The 27,802-nt window shown below is 44.2% G+C and overlaps 3 protein-coding genes across 5 annotated transcripts; 2 read left to right on the top strand and 1 right to left on the bottom strand.

Moving 5' to 3' along the window:
* Positions 1 to 3,079: 3,079 nt before the first annotated feature.
* LOC131887196 (uncharacterized) lies at positions 3,080 to 11,682 on the top strand. The gene is made up of 2 exons (XM_059235741.1): positions 3,080 to 4,516; positions 10,417 to 11,682. The coding sequence occupies exons 1-2, from the start codon at positions 3,181 to 3,183 to the stop codon at positions 10,770 to 10,772; spliced, it is 1,692 nt and encodes a 563-aa protein (XP_059091724.1). The 5' UTR covers positions 3,080 to 3,180; the 3' UTR covers positions 10,773 to 11,682.
* A 1,150-nt stretch (positions 11,683 to 12,832) lies between these two features.
* On the top strand, positions 12,833 to 21,354 carry LOC131887201 (uncharacterized). Of its 3 annotated transcripts, XM_059235751.1 has the most exons (3): positions 17,712 to 18,133; positions 18,513 to 18,712; positions 20,742 to 21,346. In XM_059235751.1, the coding sequence occupies exons 1-3, from the start codon at positions 17,931 to 17,933 to the stop codon at positions 20,840 to 20,842; spliced, it is 504 nt and encodes a 167-aa protein (XP_059091734.1). In that variant the 5' UTR covers positions 17,712 to 17,930; the 3' UTR covers positions 20,843 to 21,346. The 3 variants fall into 3 exon arrangements, 1 of the variants encoding a protein (XP_059091734.1); XR_009374008.1 differs by lacking the exons at positions 17,712 to 18,133; positions 18,513 to 18,712 and adding an exon at positions 12,833 to 12,902 and having other exon boundaries at positions 20,742 to 21,354; XR_009374009.1 differs by lacking the exon at positions 20,742 to 21,346 and having other exon boundaries at positions 17,712 to 18,252; positions 18,513 to 20,721.
* LOC131887198 (uncharacterized) lies at positions 14,989 to 26,836 on the bottom strand. The gene is made up of 7 exons (XM_059235747.1): positions 26,256 to 26,836; positions 25,881 to 25,946; positions 24,336 to 24,823; positions 23,520 to 23,723; positions 16,097 to 16,278; positions 15,497 to 15,589; positions 14,989 to 15,362 (listed from the first exon to the last, which is right to left on the bottom strand). The coding sequence occupies exons 1-7, from the start codon at positions 26,489 to 26,491 to the stop codon at positions 15,180 to 15,182; spliced, it is 1,452 nt and encodes a 483-aa protein (XP_059091730.1). The 5' UTR covers positions 26,492 to 26,836; the 3' UTR covers positions 14,989 to 15,179.
* Between the last annotated feature and the right edge of the window lie 966 nt (positions 26,837 to 27,802).

The following is a 27,802-nucleotide window of genomic DNA, read 5'->3' as shown; positions in this document are numbered from 1 at the left end:
ACCGTGATACTTTCTGAATAGTCTTAAATCGTTCGTAATGGTTCTTTCATGATACTTTCAAACTCAACACAAGTGAAACTTTAAGACTCTCGAAATCAATCACGAAACCTTGACCTTTCCTTTTACGCATGTTTATTAATTGGTAATTAATAATATTCATTGGTGGGTTTTTATTACATCCGTAGACGACTCCACTTCATTGCAAGTGGTTTCTTTGGCCTCAAGCAATTTCGCTTTAGAAAAATTGCGAGTTTTCAACGCCAATTAAAACCACAGAGACTAGTTTTCAATGTTCCAAAATCAAAGAGCGAATCCCTAGGTTCTTTAGGGTAATTTGCCAATGAAACGAAAAAAGATGAAAAAAATTAATAATAATAATCTTTATTGCGACTCTTGGTCATGTCATGGCGTAAAGATTAAGGCATTGCCTTTTTTGTCGAATGGCTGATTTGTAAACATTAATTGGACTAAAAGACCTTGAAAAGTTCTCAAAGAAAACAAAGACTGAAGCAACCTCTAAAAGTATCAAACTAGACAAGCATAATTGCACTCTTGCTATATCCTTATTGATTTTTTTTGCACTTTCAAAAGAGGGGGGCACATCAAGCAAATAGACACTCAAAAAAGAGTCGTTAAGAAGGAGAAATATACTTATGTTATGTAGAAAAATACGTGTTGTTTTCTCGCTTTTTCTAGGGTTTTATACAAGATTCCAGATGTATAGAATATACCCTGAGGTGTTATGATATTGATTCTGTCTGAACGATAAGTCCACAAAATTTGCTACGTAGAAGAAGAGGTGATACGTTGGACCCCCATACTGGGGTCTTTTTGTAACCAACTAATTCAATCCCAGTGTCAATGTTTGTGGCTTCACAATGGCCTGCATAGAGATTTAAAAAAATCCTTCACGACGGCCGTTTTGGCTCAAATGTTGATTGTCTTCAAGAAACTTGGTTTTTATCGAGAGGAAAATTATCGGGCAAACTATTCTTATTTTATCTTTGACGACACACCCCATGAAAATAAACGGCCGTGGATTGTTCGCTTTACAACTGGATTTAGAACTGGACACTTTCTATCACAAAATCGATTCGGTTTCGTTGAGGACACCTCAATCATATGGTATTCCTAAGGAGTGCTTGCAAAATGATCCAAAAACCCCAATTTTGGTCCACAAAGAAATGGCAAAAACCATAACATTCCTTTCTACAACGTATCAATGACTTGAATCATATGATTATCCGATCTTTCTGAAAAAACTTTTAGACTCTTACCACACCCAAAGACGGACACGAGACTGACCATTGAAATATATGATGGTCGGCTTCGTTGGCCGGGTGATATCCTTTACCCTTCCATCCCTAACCTAACCACAAATAATATAAGATTGATGACATTATCTGAACTTCATCAGCGAAAATCTTCCACTAAAAGTGACATTTGAAAAACATAGCGAAGAGCCTTATAATTTTCCATAGTAGTCATTAAAGAAGGACTTGCTTTCCATCAATGACAGATTGTGGGTGTGGGTGTGGGTGTGTATATCTTAGTGTGTGTAGACAGTGGCTGTGGCTCGTCTTTCTTCTTTATTTTACTGTTTTCCTTTCATATCTCAAACTCTTCATCATCCTTTTGATGATTGAGTTGATCAAACCAATAACACCAAAAAATTGGTTCATTCGGTAAGAAATTACTCGGGAAATGCCACTTACTCCCAAATTACAAACGCTCTACTGTCAGAAGACCTCACTTTTCTATCACAGCTCATTTGAGGACCTCGAATTGAAGGTATGCTATCACGGGCAAAAGCAAAGCTTGAGGAACAGCATGAGCTTTTTTATACTTCTACCTAAAATAATTATCTTTGAGGAACATTAAGTTAGAACTACTCTACATCTACTCATTTGTACTCAAAAACACTTTTCAGGGTTGAAATTATTTCCTGGAACCCCAAGGAGTGTGCATGCCTCTGAATGGATGAAAACATGGAACTTGATTTGATCCACCAAGATTAGTAGGCTTTGTTAAATGGCAGGGGTTCGTAAATAATCATTATGGGTGGGGTTTGTTTGTTGGTTAGTTTGGATGAAGATATTGGGGGTCACATGTCAACATCTGCAGCGCAGATGTTGACTGTAGCACAATATTTACGGAATATGAGTGTTCAATCTCTGGATTGATTAAACAAAGGTGTTGTTCATTGAATCTCGTTTTGACCTCAATTTTCAGGCATCTTCGTCATCCGTTCTCAAATTTGGACCCAGCTCAAGGAAGTGTGCATGCAACATTTCATCGGTCGTGAGTGACACACAAAGGACAAGAGATCATCTCATTTTGGGTCAGTCAGGACTCAGCCAGATTGATTTCACTATTTCTACGACTCCTACAGCAACAACCTGACAATCCTGCTTTCTTTCTATCAACAAAACAACACGAAAACAAGACTTGGGGTCCACCCATGTCCTGCTTGGATAATTGCCGAGAAATATTCAGGGCGTACGTGACTCAATGACCTTAGACGATCGACCGATCCACCGACCGACGTCTGCAGCCAATGCGAAGGTTCTTTGTTGTTCTTCGGAGTCCAGCTCGAGGATTCGTCGTATTCATTGGGTGGTGATCCTCGCGTAGCTCGAAGGCGCGTCCACCCATCTCAACCGTGTTTGGTCCGCTCGATCACCGTCAACATTTTCAGCCAGTGCCTTTTCAGATTTGTACTGCGCGTGCCTCTCGAACATGAATCCTCAAGACCAGGATCGAGCCAAGGCGGAAGAGGAGGACGACCAGGACCAGGAGGACCAGCAGGATGAACAGGAAGTGAGGGAGCAGGAGGACAGTCTCAGAGTGAAGGAGGCCGGTCCGACCAGTCCGGACATGGATGGTTGCCAACAACGCGGACGCCTGCCTCGGATGGCCATCAACAGTATTGAGCTAGAGGACTGCTGTGCGGAGTGCGCAAGACTTGGTCGTTGGGGCGCTGGAGATGCGTGTTGTGATGATGGTGGAGGTGGTGTCGGCACCGACGACGGTGGTGATGGTGGTGGTGGAGGAGGAGGAGGAGGAGGTGATGGTACAGCAACAACAGCAACAACAGCAACGGGCGCTGATGGAGTGGTCCGCGAGGGAGGAGCGGTGGCGGGCTGCCCACAAAATTGCACACGTCTGCAGAAGAATGTCATGACTTTAACTCCCAGTTGTGTTGCAGATTTCACGAAAGAGTGGGTGCTGTTCATCATGCAGCAATACTACAAGAGCAATTTTCAAGAGAGCCTCAAAGAAATTGGCAAGTTCACTGCCGAATGTGCCGCCGACAAACCCCCATCTTCCACGGGTTTCGATAGTAATGAGAATCAGACCGAAGTGAGCCAACATATTCTAAGCCAGGCCTTCAAGGTGATGGTGGATGTGCCTGACCCTCCAATGTCTGGAGGCCGGGAGAGTGATGACACCAAGGGGAGTGGCCCCAATCATGCCACGGCGCCCAAAGTGTCCGGGAAAGAGAAGGGCAAGGAGAGAGACAACCAAATGATCAAAAAGAAGAAGAATAAGATCCACCACCTGTTCGTCAAGATCCCGCCCAAGCGCACCGCCAAATTCGAGCGCATGGTCCGTCGCAATCGCACCCTAGAGCATGAGGTGTTGGTGTATGCGGAGTTCCTGAAAGACTTGAAGAATTTCGTCGAGGCCCGTGTGGGTGATAATGTCACCCTGAAGATTCCCGAGCTGTACCATGGTTACCAGGCCTCGGATTGCGAAGGCTCCGTACCTGACAACCACGTCCTCATTATCGAGGACCTGACCAAGAAAGGTTTCAAGACACGAGATTGGTTCACCCACAAATTAACCCACGAAGAAGTCACTCTGGCTGTGAGTGAGTTGGCCAAGTTTCATGCCTGCGGCCTCGCCTACAGAATGTCCTTGAAGGAGGAAATCGACGAGAAGTACCCCTACCTCGAGGACGACTTGTACACCTCGAACATGGCCAAGGAACTGTTGGCCAAGTACCTGGACTCCTACCTTCATTTCTTGTCCCTCCTTCCGGGCATCCAGGAGCACGTGCTCAAATTGAGAAAAATCTCCAATGAAGTCTTTCAGCTACTCGTGAAGCTGAGGAGGCCGAGTGACCCGCTAGGCACTCGATTCAATACTGTTTGTCATGGTGACATGTGGATGGGCAACCTCATGTTCAAATCTCAGCCCGAAGAGTCCGAGGATGGAGGAGGCCCACCGCGCGATAAAGTGTCCGACTGCATCATCATTGACTTCCATTCGGCTCAATTCTTGTCTCCGGCCACGGATCTGGCCCATCTCCTGCTGACCTCGACCAGCCGCGAATATCGCCTCGAGCACTGGGACGAGGTCATCGAGGGCTACTACGACACTTTCAATCGCACCTTGGCCGAATTTGGACTCATCCTCCGTCATTTAGGGACCACCTACAACGATTTCCTCTACGAAGTCAAGCGAGCTCTTCGAGGCCAATTCCTCTGCGTTGCCTTTATCATTCCCATTGGTAAGTTCGGTGTTTGTCCCGTCCGCATGCAGAACTTCCTGGTTCATGTCGCGTATTCTCTTGGCGTAATCCCTCAAGTATTCATTCTTTGATGGACGACGACAATAAGGACGAAGACAATAAGGACGAAGAGAGCCCTTCGTGCTATCTATCTCTAAATGCCTTAAGGCCTTTCATCCGTCTCAACTGACGACTCTTCTCATTCTATTACTTGCACGTCCGATCCTAGAAGCAGCTCTCATCTCTCCCCGTTGAAGTTGACATCCTTTACCCTCATTACTTGATATTCTTTGAGGAGGTCCTTCCACGCACCAATAAGTTGCATTTGGCCAAGGCCCCTTGTCATAACGCGCTCAACGAGACATCCTTTGGCACTGTTCCTTGAGACGACATCATTGAACAAGAACATCGTTGATACCACTAGCTCATTGCCCGGCGACACGAAAACAAAACTATTCAACAGTGTCTAGTTTCCGGGCAGGAATCTGTCTTTTTGTTACCATTTCCCATTTCCCGTGATTTAATGGAACGGTAAATGGCTTTTTAGTACAATTTGCGCCAGTTGCGGCGGGCAAGCACACGAAAATGCCCATGAGATTCAACGTGACTAGTGCTGAGGAGACCCCCGTCTCGCTTTCCGGCCACTGAATAGTCGTCCATGAGCCCAGAAACAAGAGTCACCTCAGGCCCATGGGTTTAGTAAGCAATCAAAAACTTGTGCCTTGAGGCAGTATATGTAGTATATGAAACCTCCCCCAAAGGAGGGCCAAACGCCAACGAGGAAAGCAGTCAGTCAGCTCAACTTTCTTCCTTCACAATACAGACGTATGTACGTACGAGTACGTACGTATTTGTCGAATGACAAGTCTTATGTATACTCTATGGGATACTGAACTGGTAGTTGTTTGATCATTGATGAACTGGCCTGTGATTGATTGACGAAATGTGTCAAAAGACTCTTGTATTGTCAAGGGGTTCCGTGCCAAAGCCAAGACAGTCAAGTAATTTGAGAGTCCAAGGTTCAAAATCTTTGTTTGTGACTCACATTGGTTATGCACCCTTTAGAGCTTTCTCTTGCTGTCTTTTTGCCCGGAATCCCTGCTCGATAAACTGAGTGCTATCCACTAGAAGTACGCATATCTACCATTGTGCCCGGTTCAGGGTTGCCACTGGTTTGCATTCCTCTCTGTTGGTCACGCTTTGAAGGGGACCAAGAGAAAAGAGCTCCTGTTAGGCTGCATGCCTTAGGCATTCCTGGCCTGTGTCAAGCAACGCTCCAGAATTCTAACTCAATTAAACTACAAAGTTAATCAGAACGACATGTTCTGAAGTATGCTGTGAAAGGAAGTCCTTCCCTTCGTTGTCTTCCCATCGGATTAGACTCCTGAAGCTGTCTGATGTGTTCATACTATTGCTTGCTTGCTTTCTCGTGAAAATGGCAGTGCATTTCTGAATATCAGATAGAAGGCAGGGTTTTTTTCCATACCTTCCCTTTTTTCCAGTTGAAGGATAATACACAAATTGAGAAGCATGAAAAAAGTACTTGTGTAGAAATGTTTCTCCGGCATCTGTGACAGGTGCTTTTCACCTCGACCAAGATCATAAATTACAAGTTTGCTGGCCCATTCCAGTGACAAAAACATGAATACGCCGCAATTTTCAGCAGGGCCGTGGCTCATCGGTCTCTCAAGACATATTAGCCTTACTCTATCTAGTACTACTACACCGTACATGTACATAGTAAGTACGTACAGTGTCCCACGCCCCAATGAGGTGTGCAGTAGCAAGCAAGTTCCGTGCTCCTGAGATTTACTCTGGCCTTTGAGTGAGCTTTTTGCCTCGCACCCATCATTGCTCTTCGTGGCACAAAGGCTACCGAGATTATCCTGGAATGTTAAGGACACATTTGGCCTTGTTGACAGGACGAGAGCAGTACGACAATTCAGCCCTGCCACTTCAACGTATGTAGTTATTATCTACCTAGCTGAGGAAATGGAATGAAGGATTTTCCAATGATTTTCCATTGGGGGCTCCATTGTTCTTGTGTGTGAAGGTATTTGGAACATCATCATTACTTGTGCCTCTTTAGATAAGCATAAGCCAGCTTAATGGCTTTTCTTGGCTTCTTAGCTTCGTAGCTTTGCGTTCCGTATCGTGTTCTCTGATCGATAATGACTTTCAATATTGAGGAAAGATGCAACCTAGTTAACTATTCCGAGCTACTTTATCCGTCTTCCGTCCGATCGATTTGTTTGGTCTGAAGGCATCGAGAGCGAATACCAAATAGATGGTTCAAGCGCTCCAATCGACTTCACAGAAGAAAGTGTAAATGTTCCATTTTAATCATTCCATGCAGGCCATGACTTCCCTTGGGAAGGACACTTCAATAGGCAAAATGGTCTCACCCAGAAAGACCAGAGAGCGACGCCCCTCAGCGATAAAAAAAGGGAGCCTTTCTTTCCCTCGCTTTCGTTTCCTTTTTCTTCTTCTATCATCTCCCAAGGTCACATTTCGGGATGTGATACTTGAGACGCAATTTTTTGACGAGAGAACAAATACAAGATGGAAACTAGGTGGTGCCACAGACACGGACGGCCTTTGTATTTGTACCTCACAGAACGTGGGAAATTGAACACTTGCACGATTCAGGAATACTTCTATCTATCAGCTCATAACAGATGAGGTGCTATCGAAGAGCGGAAAATACTAAATAAAAAGAACAATGAGGAAATTGAGCAGTATATTACGATTGAAGTGACTTCAATTGCCTCTCCGGTGGTCTGGCAGTCTAACCATAATGGTCTTGGTGGGCACCAAAGTTTGGCAAAGGTCCATTTCCTCTCCATTAGGAAACAGGTGAGCCAAGAACGTCAGTTCTTTTAGGTTGCCATATGTCCACATATGGACTGAGAGGTCCTTTTGAATTGAACCTGAATTCGCATAACATTGGTGAATTTCTTTTTTTTTGGCCACTTGGCATTCAAAACAACTAACTCGGGTGTTTCTATGGCCGGATGACGTTGCTGTACAATAAATTGAACGTAAAACTGGAATCAAGTTCGACCGGTTCTTTAGGACGTGCTATAATGCCATTGTACTGAGAGTACGCACTGACAAGAGGATTGGAAATTATCTTGAAAGATGAAAGACGAAGAAGTACTTAGATTCAGGGTCAGATTTTTTTTGCGTCCGCATTACAAGCAAGGGCTTTCCTTCATTGTGAATAGAAAATGAGCGAGGGCAATTGCTATCGAGCATTCTTGCGATCGATAAGATAAGGACCAACGAGATGGCCGCCATAAAACACTGAGCAAAATGATTGTTGATTCAAGTGGCTGAGTGTTATTGGCTCCTTTTTTAAATAGATATTTCAGGTTTACTTAACACCCCCTTCAATTATCTGTATCTAAAGCTTTGGGTAAGTACAAGTTCAAATGCTTTGGTCAAGAATTCGGAATGAGCTTGTCTCAAGAAAATGTTTTATCCCGCAAGCAAAGGTAGCGGCATTCGCGCTTTGTTCCATTCGAAAACATAAATCGTTCCAGGATAATGGACCATTGATCTTGTATCCACTCTTGTCCCTACCACTCTAAGATCTACCTATGTACTTATTTATACTTGCCGTTCGTCATTTGTGCCTGGAACTTCAGTAATTTGTTTTCACGTCTGTCATTTAACGGCCTTGCTTTTTTGCCTTTCTGCCTACCTGAGAAGAGAGGCCTACTTTGCACCTTCAAGTCTGATTGAGTTAAGGTAATAGTTCGAAAACTCGAGTATATATGTAGTGGGCTTAGTTCTTTGGTCTTTGGAGAAGAGATGCCTTCCTCCGATCATCATCATTTATTTGGTCGAAGGAAGAAGAAGCATCGGTCTATATAGTAGTCTCGTGGCGATACGTACGTACGAGAGCGAGAGAAAGAGCGATACCCTGGCCTAGACAACCACGCCCAAAAGTGGCCTCGTTTGTCAAGTGTCGACACGGCGTAAAACCCCGGGAAGTTACCCAACCACTCGGAACTCTCTGGTTGAGAAGTTCCGCGAATTCTTGATTTACGACCGTTCTAACATTTGTCCCACGCACATACCTCTTATGCGAATACTTTGTTCCATTACTCACTACATCTTTCTTTCCACCTCTTTTTGTATTGTGGTCGACGTTTTCCTCCTCTATTGAAAGGAATTACACCGCGGCCTTTTTCATCTCAAAATTCTTTGACCCTGACAAGTTCCCTCTCTTTTTATCCTCAGCAGAGTTCGAGGAAAACCATCGACACAAAGACCCGTTCTTTGTCACAAAGTCTCCAGTTTTGTCGTAGCTGATTTGAAGGCCTTTAGATTTTTATTTGTCTTCAAGTTTTCACTCCCGTTTCCAGGCTCGAGGGGAGCCAAAAATCGGCCTTGAAGAATGTCACGTGGTTGGCAGAGAGAATCGTGCCATTATTCGGTTCCTGTTTGGCTTCATTACTGGATGTAGACTAGAGTGTTATTGGTATGCATCTGGCTTGTTCCCCCATGTCGTCGTGGGAGATAATTATACGAAGCATGTTGGCTGCGCCTCATCTTATACACTGGCTCGGAAGACCATTATCTAGTTAGGTCTGGGTTCCAAGACCATTTTCTCTCAATTATCCCTGTATTTCAACCCCCATGCATTCATGGTCAAGGCTCATCGGGTCATTATCCATCCCTCCTGGATGAGGGAGAGACACTCAAGGGAAAGGCCAAGGTCTTTATGCCAACCTGTGTCTCTCCCTCCTGCCTGGTCTTCGGGTCCCTTGTTCAATTGTGGATTGCAAATATAAATCACCGCAACGAGGGCTACTTAATGATGGAATGAGCATTGGTGAAGAAGCCATTTTGAAAGAGGACTGGATCCAAATAAGGTTGTGAGTGAAGCGCGTTGCCTCGACGAAGGCTGATCTAGTGTATGGGCATAAAAGGTCACTGATCCATACATCTTCATCTTGCATACCTCCTGTGTGCTTTCGATTGATCTCGAAGGCAATTGGTCGGTCACGTCTCTTCTCATGAACTGAAGCTAAGAACAAGGCTGTCTGATTAAATTTGTCGCTCCAGTTTTTGTTCCCAAGACCAATCTTGGTGCCATTCTTCCACTTTTTGGCACGCAATAAGACGGACAACGAGATGAAGGCACTTCTGTCTGGCCCAGAGCCGACAAGAGTCGGTCTGGCAACCTAGAGCGCTCATTCAGGCCAACCTTTGAATGGTCGACGATGTGGGACGATTTGTCGAGAAGCTGAGGCCACACTTTTTTCTACGTCTTTCCTTGTTCCGATCCCAACGAACGGTAATGGAATCTGCGCACAAATCAAGTGAAGGAGCTTGGTTAGAGATTCATCATGAATCTTGTGCAAATGTTACTACACTACGCGGTGGAAAATGATGAAGGCCTGCCAAAGAGCCTCGTTAGTTGGGGAAAAGAGGGAGAGAGAGAGAGGAGGGTGGGGGGGGGAGGGACTATTTGTCTCACTTTTTTTGCACTCGTCGATGACGATGATGATGGTGGCTTCAAAAGTGAGTCTCAAACTTGTTTTGTTAGACTGCCTTTCATTAAGGGTGGTGCCAGTTGGACGGAGGCTCTGGTTGGTCCGTTCTGACATATAGCAGCTACCTCTTCCCGCTTTCGAGCGAAGGCAGGGAAAGGTTAATGCCCATTTGAAATGGGGTCTTTCAAAGGAGAATGCGATAAGGACCAAATCCTCAGGATCTGGCAGGATTGAGCTTGTTTGCCCCCTTTAGGGGAAGGGAACCGTGTATGGAAAAAAAGCTGGCATTGGGATCCATGTACGTACGTACTACTACTATAACTAGTCGACCTTACGAAGAATACGTGTGATCCCTTCAATCCTAATCGTCTCTTTCTCATCTCGTTATTTTAGTGATATACTGTGGACCCACGGAATGGAGGTTCGAGCGACGGCGTGGATCGTCCTCGGATCGCAAGAACACCATTCGGCACTTGATCCAGATGATGGCCATCCATGAGGAGGTGCCCGATTCGCCGGATGTTGAGGAGGAGGCGCCTGATTTCGAGGCCGAAATGAAAGGCATCCCCAATGAGTTCAAGGACCTCTACCGGGATGAGGAGCTCATTCAAATCCTCATTGACCTCATCCACACTGCGGCTGATCTGGACATCTTGGATTTCCAAGAGTTCTGCAAGCATCTCGACACGCCCAAACCCATGTGGTCCAAGACTCAAGCCACCACGGGTAAGCACAAGCCTGTGTATTGAGGGGATAACGCACAAAACTGCTGGAACAAAACCAACAAAAAAAAACATTAGTTAAATTCGCCCTGCCCACAACCATCCAACCAACCAACCATCCGATCTGCGTCCGATCATGAAGAGACACTGTGTCGCCACCTGATTGTGTCCTATCATATACTACGTAGCTGTGAGTTGTGTTACTGCATCAATCAAGATTTCAAAATGGAACGAGCCGCCAACAAACATCATCAATTGAGTGGGGGGGTTGGAGGTCCGGCGGGTTCTGGCCTCCCACCATTGTTTTTGTCGTCCACTCATCCCCCATCCCTCGATCCATTCATCCATGTATGCAGGTACAGTTGCGGTTCTCAACGGTTGGGGAGAAGAGGGCTGTATGACAACTGACCGGCGGCGGCATTGTGAATCGTTAAAACAAAGCCTTTGCCCAAGACTGGACATGTTCCACAAAACCATAGTATCAATATCCAAGCATCAAGCCGTCAAAAAATTCTTCACCCAATTTAGTCCAAGCACGCTTGACGTCAATTCAGTTATTTATGGACTCTTCATGGTTTCAAGGAACAAGTTTAGCCATTTACGATGCTCGTTGCTTTTGATCCTGTTGTGAGTGTGCTCGATGCAGGCAGTTCTTGTGCCTCCAAAGCTCGGGTTTGGCTTTCCTTCCAATTCCTCGCGTCAAAGGAGGACAATATGTGGAAAGGTAAACCACGAGGACAAAATCCATGCCAAATCAAATCATGAGTGTCAAACAAAAAAAAGGTCCCAAACCAATTATCATGAATGAAACATATTATGAGCTCATCAATGGTCAATCTATATCTATCTTTCCGCATATACATATTCACACAACTCGGCGAAGAATTATAAAACCGATACATGATTTCTAGTGAAATAAACGTACATAATCCAACAATCACTGGTCGCCCTAAATCGTTGCAGTAAGCGTTGGAGCTTGCCTTCGTCAGATTTGTACCAATTGTTGGTCAAGTCAAATAGAATTCGTCATCTTGCCATTCCTAGAATTCGAGGGGACTTTGTTTTTCTCGCCTGATGTGAAGTTGTTGTCGGTCGTGGCATTCGAGTTCATGGAAAAAATCATCGAGCCTATGTATATGTGGCACAGTGTGATCAATCCATGTCGAGTCCAAATCGACGACCATCCTGTTCAGTATGAAGACTGACGAGTAGATGGTTGGGATGTTGTCAGGTACACCGAGCACTCTTTGTACAGATCTTATGCCTGATCGCACCTGGCTCCCTTAAGCTGGGTTCAAGGCTCTTGGGCTGCTGAAAAAAAAGAGGTGAATAAATGCTTCAGACCTGGGCGAATGCAGAGGATACTCTTGAATCAAACACTACCCATCATCTAATGGTTAACGCAAAGTAATTTGTACGATAAAGATAACTTCAGATACGCCAATAAATGTCAGTTCATCCTCATCTGAACCCGATACCCTGGGTGAATGGCCGAATGGTCTATGTTAGATCAAGTCTAGGATTTTTTGTTGGTGGGAGCAAAGGAGGTAGCGGTGGGGTAGGTTTTTTTTGCTTTCCATTATTTCTGCCGCTGTCTGTTGGTTAGTCGTGCAAACATCCAACTTTCAGACGTCTAAATGGCCCCTTTGGTGGCTGGGTAGGTTTACTGGCCCAACTCTCGGTCCAGTGAGCTATCGCTGGAGGGAGCCCTCAATGGCAGGGCCAAGTTATGAACAGAAAATACATTACGGGTCCGCTTGAGTCATCGTGAGGAAGCATCCGTCGTCTCCAGGCAGAGCAGTACAAATAGTACGAAGTAGTACATACACAAGAGGCTTGTGAGGATTGCACCCCGGCCTGTTACCACCGTTGTCTACCCCAGGTATTGAATAAAGTACATCCAATGGTACAAAAGCACGCTTGCTTGGCTGTATCATAACCTCCAACCACCTTCAAAAACCTACGTACGTAAACTTCCTCTTCAAAACGTGGTCTCTTTCTTGGCGACATTACTGTAAAGGGGGAGCCAGGTTTCAGCTGATGCAATCCAACGGATTTCATCATGAAAGACAGGCACACCAGGCTCTAAAAATGCCATCCAGGGAACCACGAACAATGAGGGCTTTTGTACACGTTAAAGGAAGACAAATACATCAGGTAGTTGCATGGTCTGATCAGAAACTTTTTGTGTTGTACATATTCAAAGCATTCCCATTGCGTTTTGTTTATTGAAACAAATTTCAGATAACCTTGTTTCAAAAAGCATACCTTATACTCACATGTACTCCAAAAATGTCGTCCATTAGACAAAATAAACAAATGAACCTCTTTCAACGGGGAAGAAAACTAAACAAAGAGGTATTGCTAAATGGCCAGGGAATGCCAGATGGAAACAAACACTCAATTCTTGCTGCAAAATAATTCATAGCCTTTCAACCGAATGGACTAGCTATACATTAAATCAAATGGGGGCTTATCTTTTCAATCCTGAATTTGTTGTGACTCAGGGCGTTGAAGCTCTCTTGACTTTGCAATTTGATTGAAATGCCAGGAACAAGCCAGAAAGGGCTTTTAATGACTTTTTATTTGCAAACAAGGAATGACCTTCACAGACTCTGGATGATAATTTTGTCAGACTTGCTTTGATGCAATTGTCAAAACATCATCTTGAGTCCACTCCCTGTTTTTACATTTTGTGTGAAGACTGCTTTCAAAAAGTATGCCTTAAACTTTCGAAGTTCCACTTCAACTTTGCAAGGCTAGCACCCTAGATCAAGTTGCATTCAAAGTCATCTTTTGAAACTTTTGATCTCTAGCCCATCACACTCTAAAGCCTTTAAGTACCCCTTACTAGTGCTTTCTAACAATACAAACAATTTGAATTTGATGACATTTTGACGGGATGGGCCAAAAGTGCTGAACTGGTGAATATTATGCCAACCACATTGGCCCAGGAAGGTACTATGTACAGTGTATTTATCGTTCCCTGATTCGAGTCTTCCTTGGCCAATGTTTTCGGTGCAAATCTACTGGACCGACACCCGTTTGAGTACTGCTTTGACTTGTTCGCTCCTCTCTTGTATTTTTGACCCTTTAAGTGTTTTTCCTTATTCGAATCAAAATATCAGCTTCAGTCAGTATTGGGTTTGGCATTTTCTCAAGGGAGTACATCAAGAACTGCAGCAGGACCCATTTTAAGGGGAAAAAATGGGCGATGAGCGATGGTGAAAAATACGAACTAAGCTCAAACTCAGGCAAATTCAGCATGGCCATATACACGTACATACTGAAAGAGCACGCGATTCAACCAATCATGAATGGGCAATGTCAAAGCTATTCATTCTTGGTGAAGTGATGTCTCCTTCATTTCTCACAAAATCAGGACTTTGTTTGTGTTGACGTTTCCCGGTAATTAAAAGAACAATGACTGAAAGACAAGACAGCATCCACAACAAAGGAGTAGACGCCTATGCTAAAGAATGACATGAGCCAGCACGGCCTGGCCTTTTTGAACTGAGTCCGTCCATGTCTAGTTCTCGTCAAAAAGGTGCCATAAAGATCGGATTATGTTGGCGGCCCAATTCCTCTGGGATTAATTTCCAAAGATGTCTGAACTTGGCCAGAACCCAAAGGCAATCATGTTAGATGTGACGAAGAAGACCTGATCGAACTTTCCACCACCACTAGCTCTTAAAACTTCAGGAACCCACCAAGTTCATTGAGGAGATCTCATTCACAAAAAATCTCGAATTTGCGCCGTTTTCTGTTAAACTCTGTCCCAGGCCCAGATTACACCCGTTCATAGGCCTATCGAGGCCCACTGACCGCCGCAGCTGGCTTGAATGTCTCCGAGTGAGCGAGTGTGTATTGGCCAATCACATGATCCAATCCGTCGCTCCAAGTCAATTGCATATTTGAGAACTTTCTGCTCGCAATCTGGGTCATCAGCCATGGGATCCATTGGCTCATCGTGATCCACTCGGAGACTCGCGAAAAGAGACCCCCCCATAACAAAGTCTTGTTGGCCCTTTCCTGCTAGGATGGACAGCATGTGATGTGTGTTGACCCTGTCAATGTCATCTTGGGTTGGGATTCGTTTGCTTGTTGCGTTTGATTTGGCTGCATCCATGCTGTCTCAGCCTCGGGGCTCAGCCTCGTCTCCGTCCTCCCTAACAACCCAAAGGACAAGAGCGCAATACCGTTTTGGGCAACATGCCAACTGCCAAGTCTAGAACACGCTCCTCCTGTTACAGTGGGTATACTTTTAATTACAAAAGCGCCGACCTTTGACTAATGTCAAAATGGAATACAGGGTATCAATGAAAGGATTGAGATAGAATACCCACTTTTTTTTGGGGGGGGGAGGACATGTTTAGCATATGTGGACAGTTGGTGGATTTTTGGAGAGTGCAAAGTTTGACTTGAATTGGTCCATTAGCAGAATAAACAGTAGGCGGGATTGAATCCAGACTTGGCTGCGGCTTCGCCAGTCAGCTTAAATGCTTTGGGATCATCCTGGATGGGAGAGGTTTGGCGGCCGAGAGTGTCCTTCTTCTCCTCGTACTTCAGCATTGTGTCAATAAGATACTTGACACTATCCTTGACCATTGTATCTCCCTGGAGCATAAGGAAAGTAATTTAGAGACAATCGCACCGCAATTGGTAAATGCATGATGCTAATGATCATAGTGGCAGTAACAATAGTAACAATACTGATAGAAGCAGAAGATGAACAATGCCAAATTCGTTACCTTGGCCGACGTTTCTGTCCAACCAATGAAGTTCAACTCATTGTACAATTGCTCGATCTCATCTATGGTCACGTGGCGCTCTCGTAAGTCGCACTAGGGCAAAGAGAGATATTAAACATTGGACCGAGGAGCGACTTGATCAAACTTGGGTTAAGATATCTTTTCTTTCTTCTCAATATGTCAAATTGCGTCATCCCCAGGCGGAATGAAGGGCTGGAGTATTGAGTAACTTTGAGCAACTCTCCGATAATCGAGTTGTCATTCTATGTAGGTTAGGTATCAAGAACGGAGATTGAAAGCAGGAAATTTGATTTGGTCCATTTTCATGTACATATTGGCTCTCTAATTGTAGCTGGGAGTGGTCCAAAGTGTTTTCAATCAATTGACCATCCAAAAGGTCGAGGAGGGGATCCTGTGAACAAGCTACTCCGGAAAATTGATTAGTACTGTACCGTACAGTAGAGTAACTAACTACGGCAACGATTTTTCAACTACTTGAAATGTTGTCTTAAGTGATTTTACGAGTTCCATCGTCATTCCCTGGGAATGATTGTGACGGAATCATTTGGGACGGAGAGTGATGGGGCACATCAGCATTACCTTATTAGCCAGAAGCAGACACGGAACAGGTGATCCATCTGGCATGGAACATTTGGCATCCAGATCTCGTTTCCATTTGGCCACACTCAGAAATGATTTTCGATTCGAAAGATCGAACATGACGATGCATCCACGGGAATCCCGATAGTAGACCCGAGTCATCCACGTGAACCGCTCTTGTCCTGAAAGGAATTCAATACACATGTAGCCTGGACTGACTATACGATAGATATAGTACATACATCAGTTGTACGTACATTGTCCATGCAGTACATATCCAAGTATCATGTAAAAGATACGAGTAAATTGGAGAATATGTATCGACCCTGGGATGACCACTTGGTACTGTACATATCCGGGATGCCAAAAACATAATCTCAGACTTTCGGGCTCTCGATTCATTAGCCAACAATGGACTTGTCCATTCATGATTAGTTCTGAAGGGGACGTCTGAATCACAGGACCTAGTTCCTCCCCTAAGAGATGATGTTACTATGTGAACAAGGTGCTCAAAAATGATATTCATGATTCAAATCTGTATGCAAATCGGATTGGAAGATGCAAAGCGGAAATGTTTGAAGAGGGTTTGAAAAATGCTTGGTAACATTTCAAAGACTCGCCATGACAACAAAAGCACCATCATTGTACATGATTTCATGGGAATTGGAACATTACGATCGGCAAGTCATATCATCTCCAATGCAGAAGAGTTTTGGACCATCTTTGCGAGTAGGATATTCCATGGAAAACTTTGCCGTTAATAGTAACTATTTGAAGACTCTAAATGATGATCATGCTTCTCGTCTCGAGGAAATTCAAGGTTTTTTCTAACTGGAACAGTGGAACGAACCAACAAAACATTATTACTTTTAAGGCCAGCCAGTAAACAACAATATAGCTCTCACCGATTTTAGAGCCTGTGCTGTGTGTAGAAAAACCAACAATTTAACATACATGTGAACACAATGTGTCTCACGACCCACAAATGTGAAAGAAACTAGCGCATACAGTACATACTGTGTCTATAGCAACAGGCAAATTGGGGATACAAAGATTCTAAACAAGATGGAATTCGTCGTTTGGGCAGAAAGTCACGGGCCTTTCCAAAACGGTCGCCATCGCATTCGAGATGAGCGCCTGTCCAGTGTTCCAGTGCTCCAAAGCACTCATTGTAAACCATTGACTTCATTCACGGGCGAGGTACTCGTAGGTGTGGATTGTGAAGAGAACAGGAGTTGGCCTTAAGCAGAATGGATCCGACTGCTCAAGATTCTGATCAGGATTAACGTGGGCCTTCGATCATTTATTTCCCAGCCCTACTCAGACACATACTACTATATCTCATTATCGTTCATTCAAAAAGCCTCGGATGATCACAAAGGAGGGTAGATGATCCAGATATCCAGCCTTTCCCAACAGCATCGCATTGCCGATCTTTCCCCAGATTCATTCCAGGATGTTCTTGTTTTTGTTTTTGTTCCCTCTCCTACGTACTCTACGTAGGCACAATACCTGTCAGTCCACCCTAACCCTATGGCATAGCCTTTCTTTTTGAGACCAGTCCTGGCAATGTTTCAAAAGCCAAATTGATGTGCTCATCCGGAGAGCTGAGAAAGTTCAGGACGTTGTGGGCAATCCACTGTACGTACTGTATGCAGATCCCACTCGACTCAGGCGAGATGTTTCAAGATGATTCTTATTGTTGGGTCCACAGCCCAGCCCAAAGTACAAATTGAGCGCCCCATTCAAACGTATCCTTTCCTAATCGAGGATGTGACGGGTGTATTCATCAGAAGCTAGAAAAACGGTTCGCGAATCTGGAACAACTAGCTGCATGCCTCAAACCTGTGAATGGGTGGGAACTCTAAGTTTGAAACCGTGGATTCCCTTGAGAGGAGAGAGACACTGGAAAAGGAAATCAAGCGAAGCTAATGCCATTAATTGTGCATGCGTGGGTGGAGGCTACCTGGATTTCATGATCTCATCCTCGGGAAGTACCGTACGAGTCAAGTCGAGAAAGCACTTTCATCTCCAAGGGTAAACACATTAGCGTGCTTCTTAGCTATGAAGGAATTCGTAAACAGCTCAAAACTCGCATTCCCGGAGCATACGACAGACATAGGTACTGTACGACATGCTGTACGTACAGTCGGTGGGTAAGTGAGTCCGAACTGTCACATGTTGCACACGCCATTTCCATTCCAATTTGATCGGCATGGGATGCGGAAAAAATGGGAAAAGCAAAACACACCCTATCCAACTATCTTTCTATCTAGCTATCTAGCTATTCAGCTATCCTTCTGCTCTTCCTCCTTGTCTTCGCTCTGGTGGAATTCATGAATGACAGTTTCACGTTCCGTTGTGTGGAGCAAAATCGAGCTCCACTTTTTGACAACCTTGTTTGTTCGTTTTATAGCCGTTGTCAAGGCTCAAATCCGAAATCCGAACCTCTGGCCAGCTCATTCTTCGAGATGTACGAGGCGTTTTGTTTCCATCTCCATCTCTTTGAAGTCTCAAGACAACAACAACAACAACAACAACACCGAACTGGAGAAATGAAAAAAGACCTCTCTCTACCTATGTTCGAGTACATCCGCCCGGAAAAGCAACTCGTTTGTACGTTTATTAGATAGCTAACAAGCTGTTCTAAGATATGTGAGGTTTGAACAGAGCAGTTTTCATTGTCTTCATGTTGAAAGGAACATGGATAGCTACAAATTATGCAACCTTTCTTTGAAAGCAACATACTGTCGACCTTCTCCATCGGAATGGAGCCGCTCTTAAATTTAATGCTCAAATTTATGTAAACAGCTGCCAGGACCCGGACCGACGGAGGAAAACAGAGAGCATTCCTGACGGGCGTGTCCAGATTTGTCACGGTTTCACAAAACATGAAATATGGGGACACACTTTCTTTCTTTAACGGGTCAATTTGCTTCTGCTTCTTCGCGGTCTTCGTGAGTGAAAAAGGGGCCTTGGAGATCTCTCGCAATGATCGGTGAGCGTTCGTTCCCAATGGAACAGACGAGGGCGCAAAGTGCGCACAACATCGCTTCTTCGTTTGATGCGTCCTGCTGTCCTGGATAATATTTGGTGGACAAGTATTGAAGTGCGCACTTTTCCCAGTCCAATCCAATGCCCACCCATCATCATCATCAACACCATAACACCCATTTTCTGATCACCGCCTTGGGTCATTAGTTGTGGGGAAAGGAATTTGGCTGCTACTACCGTTGTAGCTCGAAAGAAGACTTCTCACTCATCGAGGCTGACTCTAACCTCAGCCGCATTTACATTGGCTTATTGAAGCCGGAATCTACCCTGCCGTCATATATGGAGGCAAAATGAGAGGGAAAAAATGTAATTTGAGACGAAATTTCGATGGAGGAGGGGGCATCAAAAAAATGTACCCCAAGAGATGGATTGCCATGCAAAATGCGATGGGTAGTGGTGGGTGTCGTTGACGCTGATCACTAATTATTAGGTTAATCAAGTGTTCTGGCATATTATGTCTAAAGGACTAATGAAACGACGGAATTGTACACCTGATAATAGGAAAAGACTTTCACCTTCACCCCACAAAAGCACGAAAAGTTCAATAAAACTAAACCTAACAAACGTTTGCCATCAAGTTAATCAAACCAAGGCTGAAATGGTAACAGATCTTGGCAATAAACAATTTACATTTGACGAATGAATTAGTTTTAAAGTTAACGTTTTCACTGGCCAAAAAAATGACGGAAATCATCTAAAACGCTGTCAACAAGTTCATAAACCGTTGACGAAGAAGTTCATGGGGGTGATTAACGATTTACGTTTAACCATTGGTGCCCAACTTTGCATTGGTCAGGGGTTCCTCATATGCCGCACATGCAAAGGCCAAAATGCTGAATAAAACAACTGATTGATGATGAATCTGAAGATGTGGACTTTACGAAATCCAATTCAAACGGACCATCAACTTTGGAATCTACCATTTATCCGTAATTTTTGGGTAAATTGATATTTTGAGTTAGTTAACCGTTACCAAGAAAGCAAACCCCACTTAGAAAAGCGTTTCAATTTTTAAGGTCTTAATTAGGATTGAATGGATTTTGAGCAAGTTTACCAATATTTTTTTTAAAAAAAGAGGAGCCAACATTTCTTTTGATCAATCCAAGCATCCATTTCAAATGAAATTGGACAAAAATCTCCCGAAAATGACCTTGTGCAGTCAATGTTTATTGGGACACGATTCAACAATTTCTTTTGTAAGGGCTAGCCAAGTCTACCAACTCGTTGGTAGACCAAATATCTCATAAAGATCAACAATTAAAGACGGAAAAAATATATAATTTTTCATTTTCATAGCATCGGGGGTTACGTTCCCTGTAGTAGTTAGAAAAGCCAGTAAAAAGCCAAGCGAAGAAAAATGCAAAACCCGATCAACATTTTAGTGGAGGACTAGCCGGATACACCCATCCTAATTCACATATTACAAAAAATGCAAAATACACTACTACTAATCATTAACACTTCTTAGTCATGATTGGGATCATTTTGACATTGACTAGATGAAACATAAGAATCAAAGGTTGTATGCAGTGAGATCAATCTCGCCACAAAGTTCCCCAATGTAAGTCCAGCCTTTTCGTCTTTCTCTTAGTTGGCTCAGATTGCGTGGAGATGTATGTAAATATGGATGCATTCAAACTTCAAAATTCGCCCAGCACTAACTACTACTACTTAGTGCCATTGGACCTCTGAGAAACCTTTGAAGCGTAACTAAGGCCAGACATGCCCGCGACTCCTTGAATGAACTCCGAGAAAATGGACTGAAAGCTCCTCCATCACTTCTACCCGGATTCCTTTTGAAACAAGCCAAAAAAACACTCGAAGAATGGAAAACCGAGCGAACAAAATCTATCCAACAGAGACGTCCTGAAACTGGCGAGATTCATGCAACGCTGTTGCTCATACAAAATAAAGACCTAGATTCCGTCGTTCACAGATTGCAATGTCCATGAAATCAACTTGAGTGGATAATTTTCCAATTCAAGATGGCCGCATTACGACAAGCTATGAAATACGTCGAACTATACGTAGAAGCATATTTTGGCCCAATTGAACGTGCAACGCCGAAGCTTTAGCACAGATCATTCTGGCGTTATTCTCCAGGATTGAAGACGAATTTACCCCCGGCTTTGATCACATGAACTGAAAACGTCAAACGAAAAATCATAATTTCCAGAAGCTTCCCGCGTTTATTCTTTTGCCACTTTCCCGACGACTTTCTCCAACGATGTCTGGTTTGATCTTTCAAAGTGTGAAGTGCACACTGTCGAGCTCATTTCAACATCAATAGTAGTTGCATCCAATGAAGTCGAGTCTCCAAGGAAGACCGTAAAACCGTGTTTACTTGTTTGAATTTTATTGCCCCAGCCTCTTCAGGGATCTACGTACGTACATAAGACCTATATCCGAAGGTTAGTGAACGTCTGGCTCAAGGTTCAGTTATGGATCATCCAGCCTTCGCCAGGTGATGATTTGACATCAAATTTGATGGGCCCAACCCTCGCTCGCTTTTCTTCCGAGTTGGCCAAGCTTGAGGTCGAGATCAAGGCCTGTTTCTAGGAGGCGACAACAACAACATTATCAAATGTAGATAGAGCAAGGGCACTTGTAGCGGATGATTCTAGTGGACTGCGGGGTGCCCAGGAATAATGGCTTGTTTGTCCTTTGAAAGACTTCTTTCTTCTATTTACCGACAGCTTTCGCCCAGATACGACTGACTACCACGGCAAGCTAAGAGCCAGTTAACTAAGGGCCACCTTACATTCTTTGAGCAAAAAACTACTGTGCAGTCCAAGCATATCCAGGGAAGAAGTTGAAGGCAGAGGATCGGATTTCACTCGTTTGAACCGTATTCGTCCTTCTTCTTGTTGGCTGCGAGGCTTGTCAGGTATGTCCTTCATTCCGGGGTCCAATTCCCCTTCACTCTACATATGAATGTAGTACGTATATACATCTCTACACACACACACGCGCGGTGCAGTGCAGCAGTAGCTAAGGTAGCCGAGGGTCTGTGTGTCCTTCAGCAAAATGTTGATAGATGCGCCCAACAGCTTGTCACATATTCTCGAAATCTGGGCTGTTCTATCGTCTTCAAAAGAAGCCAGAAGCAAAACCGAGGCTCTATGCACTACAAACACTAGAGTTGAAATCGCACAATGGGAAACTCACTTGCCAATAATCTTGTCCCACCCAACAAATGACACTCATTGCCATTGATGCATCGATCGATGCTTCTGACCCGTAAAACGCCCTCTACCATGGATGTCGGGAATTGAGGGGAACTTTACGTGGATCGTACGCTTCTATTCTAAAATATATTTCATTAGAATCTGCATATTGAGAGACGTGTTTGTTATGCACGCCAATTGTACGCTTGTGTTAGAAACGAGGGGAAGACAAAAGCTTTTAGAATTTTGATGTGTGATGTATATTTGATAAGAAAGCATGTCAAAGGCGAGTGTTGAAAAGATTGCAAGTGCAAGTGCAATTTCGTCTATTGATTTTGTAGAGGAGATGAACGTAGTCTTTTGTAACATTATATTCATTCAAATGAATTGCCTTGGTTTCTTACTTCGATCCCAAATATTTTTTTGTATATAGTATGATAAGAATGTTATTCACAGTCCCCTTGTCGAAGGCACGCCAATCAAAATGGGTATACATCATATAGCACAGATAGCGGGATGAAGCCCAATCGCTATTTTTCATGATCAGTGCTCTATTCGACTCGTGCAATATTTTATTACCGTGGGTCGGTCGCAAAAAAGTAGGCATCATACATAAGAAGAGTTACTTTGGATGAAATGGGACAACAAAGAAGACGTTGAACACCACTACATTCTAACTCAAGATAGTGTGCTCACTTTGTCATAATGTATAGGATTTACGACATCTTCTATAACTCTCTGGCCCACAATATCGGAGGAAAAGTTGCAGTCTACAAACAAGATACAAACACGAGGCCGCCAATTCGGGACAGCAGCGCCCTCTTTGATGAAACCAACATACCTTAGGGAAATTGAAAGCTGAATTAAAGCCCTAAGAGACCATGCAAGCAAGCTCGACTTTTTTAAACCGTTGTTTTTCCTCATTTTCTGGATTGGTTGAAGATCAAGGTGCTTCTCAGTGTTGCCAAACAATTTGCGAGGAACACAAGTTTAGCCTTTTAGGGACAAATAACATATTTAAAATGTCTTGATGTGTTGGTTCTGGTGATGGCAAAAAGTGCCAAAAAAACGGACCGATTTGCCATTTTGCACTTTTTAACATCTCTGCTGCTAATTATACATCTCAAGGTATGTCAGGGTGGTGACAAAAACCTCAGCAAATGCATCTTTATCTCATGGAAACAATATTTTGCCATTCTTACCCGCCACATCCCACAACTGAAGTTTAACCGTCATGTCCCGGTTGACTCGGAGGACTTTCAAGGCGAAATCCACGCCCACCGTGCCTTTGTAGTCCGTTCGGAAGATGTTGTTGGTATAGCGTTGAACGAAGGAGGTCTTGCCCACACCCGGATCCCCTATCAGCAACACTTTGAACAAGCATTCTCGGGTGACCAACGGGTAATCTGATCGAACATGAAACAAGGACAGAGAAGGGAAAAATGGGATGGGGAGGGGAAACGAGAAACACGTCGTGCAACACCTGTTTGTCTAACTTCATCAAGTATACGAGTACAGATAGTACACTACAGAGTTCGTATCAATTTGGAAGAGAAACCGTGTTGCCACGCGGTCCAAAACACCGACAAACTTACGGAAGATGGGAATGAAAATGGAAGTGAACTCAACCATTGCTTCAAAAGAGCCAGCCATCAAAAAGGCTCATTTCGTGTTCCTGAGAACTAGTCAAATGTTAGGAGAGAATTAGAAATGAACCAGGGCCTCAAGGTAGTCTCAAGTTTCATTTGCCAATTACTCAAAAGTGCTTTGGATGTCATGGAACATCCGGCACTATCTACATAAATATACTGTGCACATGTTGAGTCTCATTTTGCATTCACCTTCGCTTCGTTTACATAGGATCAATCTTATCAGCCTGAGATTCACTTGGGCTTAATAGCTTGTCGTATAGGAAAGGAGTTTAAAATGACAGAGAGAACGAAACACTCAACCCGCTTTTTAGAAGCTATCCTCATCAAGCCAGACCTATCTAAAAAAAGCCAGGTCTTTAAACATACCCGCCACCGATTGGAGAGAGATTCGTCGACTAGCTGTCAATCGTTTGTGAGTTGTGTTGCCCCATTTAGGTTGTCGATGTTCCACCTCGTCAGTTCCAGACCCACCCTCGGCTACCAAAGCCTCAGCCGTGCTGGCATTCTCAACTTCCATCTCCGAGGTTTGGGCCTGATACTGGTTGGGACCTGATTCAGTAGCCAGGGTGTCCATTTCAATCTTTTCAACCGTTTGGATCGGTTCCATCCACTCGTCCACGCCCAACTCGGTGTACGTGTGGAATGCATCATCCAGCGATTCGGAGTCATTCTCCGGCGTGATCTCCGCCGTTGAACCAGTTTCCACGTCAGGGTGACCATGCCAGAGGTCGCGGTGAGCACGCTCAGGATGATCCCCAAGACTACTAGAACTCCCATCGCCCTTTTCCCGGGGGGCCAATTCGACCACAGAGGTATTCGGATCCTTTATGGGAAGATCCTGGCGACGAACCGACTAAATGATGTTGGAAATGATCGACATTGGTCGGGTTACCGCCTTGCTTTGTTCCAGGTGTTTCAGTAGTATTTTTTTCTGGATCCAGGTTATCAAAGGCATTCATGTTGTGAATCTATTTGATCCCGTCTTAAGAAAGTATGTTCGAGTGGAAGTTCCAAAATATTAAAAAGTATGTTGCTACAACATTCGAACCCTCTCACTAGAAACTGATTCAAAAGTTATTCGATTTTGCAGAACGTAAAGAAGCTCATTTTTTGTAATTCATCCTCATACGTTAGCATAACAAAGTATAGCTTTATAGGCTAGCGTATGAATTATATCAATTTGAGTCCGGTTAGTACGTAGAAGACTAATTAGGACCTGAGTTCCATCTTCAAGATGCCAGGATATGATCCAGGAGGGAACAAAATAAAATAAAAACTCAAGCAACATATGTTCGTCCCATCAAATTGGATCAAAAGACATTAAACAAACAGAACTTTCTTTCTCCTCGATCAATAGGAATAACATCATGTTAGTTCCCAGGGAGAATGACTAAAAAAATATGTGCGTTTTCCTCATTTCCGTGAGTCGCTTCTGTGAGTGGGAACACAGGCGTGTCAGAGAGCATTTATTGGATATCCCTTCCGTCTTATTTGTGTCATGGAACGAATGTTCCAACGGAAGAACAGCCCTCACATACACATTTGCTCTGAACAATGCTCATGGCCTTCAGACTAACCAATGTGAGTGTTTTCTGTACTCTTGGATGGAAACATGAACACCGAAAAGGCCCACTTAAAAAGCCTCTGGCGCCAGTTCCCTGTGGAATTGGGATAAACTATGGAATGCCATGTTGGCCCCTCAATATTGCACTGACTGTGCATTGGACAATGGGTAAGTAGTGAGTGGTGATAAATGAGCCAATCATTGGGAAAAGTACGGGAGCCATCCGAGCCACTTTCGGGGTCGACGATAGCTCCAGCAAACTACATACTAGCCGAGCCATTACCACCTTCCCTGACAAAGATGATTATTAGGTGGAACAAAGCGAGGTCATCGCGGCACCACTTTCCAAGGTAGGGAGAGTCAGGGCGAGTTCCGAGATCGATCTCGATCCATGATATGGCACGTAATCGGTCCTTTATGATAACCGCTGATTGCCTATCTCATTGGAACCTACTTCCATCCGCCAACAAAAGGGTAAATAGACGCCTCTTATTTGGACTTTAACATGCCTTAGGGTATCTAATTCAGTGCTGACGCCTGAAAAGAACCAAACCTAATTATTTGGTACTTCGTGGGATAGCTCGCGCATTGAGCTGGTAAGATAAAGCGGACTAGATCTATCGCCTAGTGACGGAGGCCTGGATTTTCTTCACGGCATCGGTATGAATGCAGTGCTTGGTTCCAATGAGATAGGCAAAAGGTCTCCCGAAAATGGGACGAACCGCTTGGTAGCTTGATCTCGCTTCAAACTTCGAGTCCGAAAGATGGAAGGAAAGTTCAAATTCGAAGCACTACTTCGTTCGTTTCTGTGGTGTTGGTTGATGGAAGGTATCAATCTGGTACTGGGGACTGCTCCAGGCGGAAGGCTGGAAAATTTGGAGACGCCTAACCCAAATCGGGCCGATGAGTCGCTCTGGAACTTAGGGGTCGATTCAATTTCGTGCGGTCGATGAGACATGGATCTTGATGACGTTGGTGATGGTGGTGGCGGCGAGGATCCTGTGGAAATAATGCCCTTTTATGAACTTTGAGCCACATTTTGGCTCGAGAACGCACACAGTTCTGCCACCAGGGCAGCCCTTTCCAACCTTTAGCACTCTCGTTGTTATTCATTCCGACTTTGGGAAGCATGCAAAACTTTCTAATCAAGAGGCACTCACTCTACGTTTCTCGTTAATCAATATACAATCGAAAAGATGCGACGCGGTCTATGAAGTGCGTCATAAATGGAATGTTCATTGTGTACGTATAACGTAAAGTTACTAATTGATCACAATACGGCCTTTCAAGCCATTCTATCGCTTGCCCAACCTTGGGTATGACTTTCATGAAGCTAAAGTGGGACTGGTCATGTACGTCTACAGTACAAAATGGACTGATCCACGAGTACATTATGGGGAGAGAAAACGTGACAACTGGTTCCCGGGACATTTAATCAAAGCCATTCAACCAATGGCCGTTAGTGGAATCCAGCACTCATACGTAGCATGCTTATGCATTGGTTTACTAACTGTGTTACCAGAATATGGGGCAGAGGGCGCAAGACTTGTTGGTGGCTTTCCAGTTCGCCTTAACAAGTTTTGTTTCTTATAAGCCCTTTTGTTGAAAATCTTCAAACATAAGTGCTCAAAGACGTGCTAACTAAACAATCCCAAAATAACTAACGTATTACATAGAAGAAAAAGCAGCGTCGTAATTGCCATTATAGGTACTAAATGTACAACCAAGCCATTCCTCTCTGCTATCTTGGAACCCCCTTTTCCCAACTTGGGTCCAGACATTGGTTGACCTTTCTCGAAGCAAAATGTGGCCAGGGATTCGTGACTCTCTTTTTCTTAGATCGGCTCCATCGGTGAAAGAATTGGCTCTCTTCACTTTGGACAGAGCCCGGAATCGAAGAAACGGATTCCTCGGGATCCGCGACTTCTTTTCCACTGGCGATGGTTTGATTGCCTCTGGCGCCTCGTTCTCCACTGCACTTGTTCCCGCCAGGATGGCACTGGGATCACTCATAGTCTGGGAGGATAACTTTTTGTCCATGGAGACTGGAGTGTGAATATCGGATGTTGGGGGCTCGCACAAGTGTTTCTGTGGGACTGATTCCAAATCGAGACTGAAGGTGACGCCTGGTCGCCAAGGCAAGGAGGAAATTGGAAACCAGGCCGAGGAGCGGATTAAGGCCCTTTTTGTTGAAGGATTAAACGGACTCTTTTTTCGGCATAAGAAATTGAGTTACATTTCACGAAATGGAAACTCGACAGAGACGTTT

The sequence above is a fragment of the Tigriopus californicus genome, chromosome 9 (genome assembly GCF_007210705.1).
Source record: "Tigriopus californicus strain San Diego chromosome 9, Tcal_SD_v2.1, whole genome shotgun sequence".
In the NCBI taxonomy this organism is placed as follows: domain Eukaryota; kingdom Metazoa; phylum Arthropoda; class Copepoda; order Harpacticoida; family Harpacticidae; genus Tigriopus; species Tigriopus californicus.
Note: the sequence above shows the minus strand (reverse complement) of the source record. Positions and strands in the feature narration are given on the sequence as shown.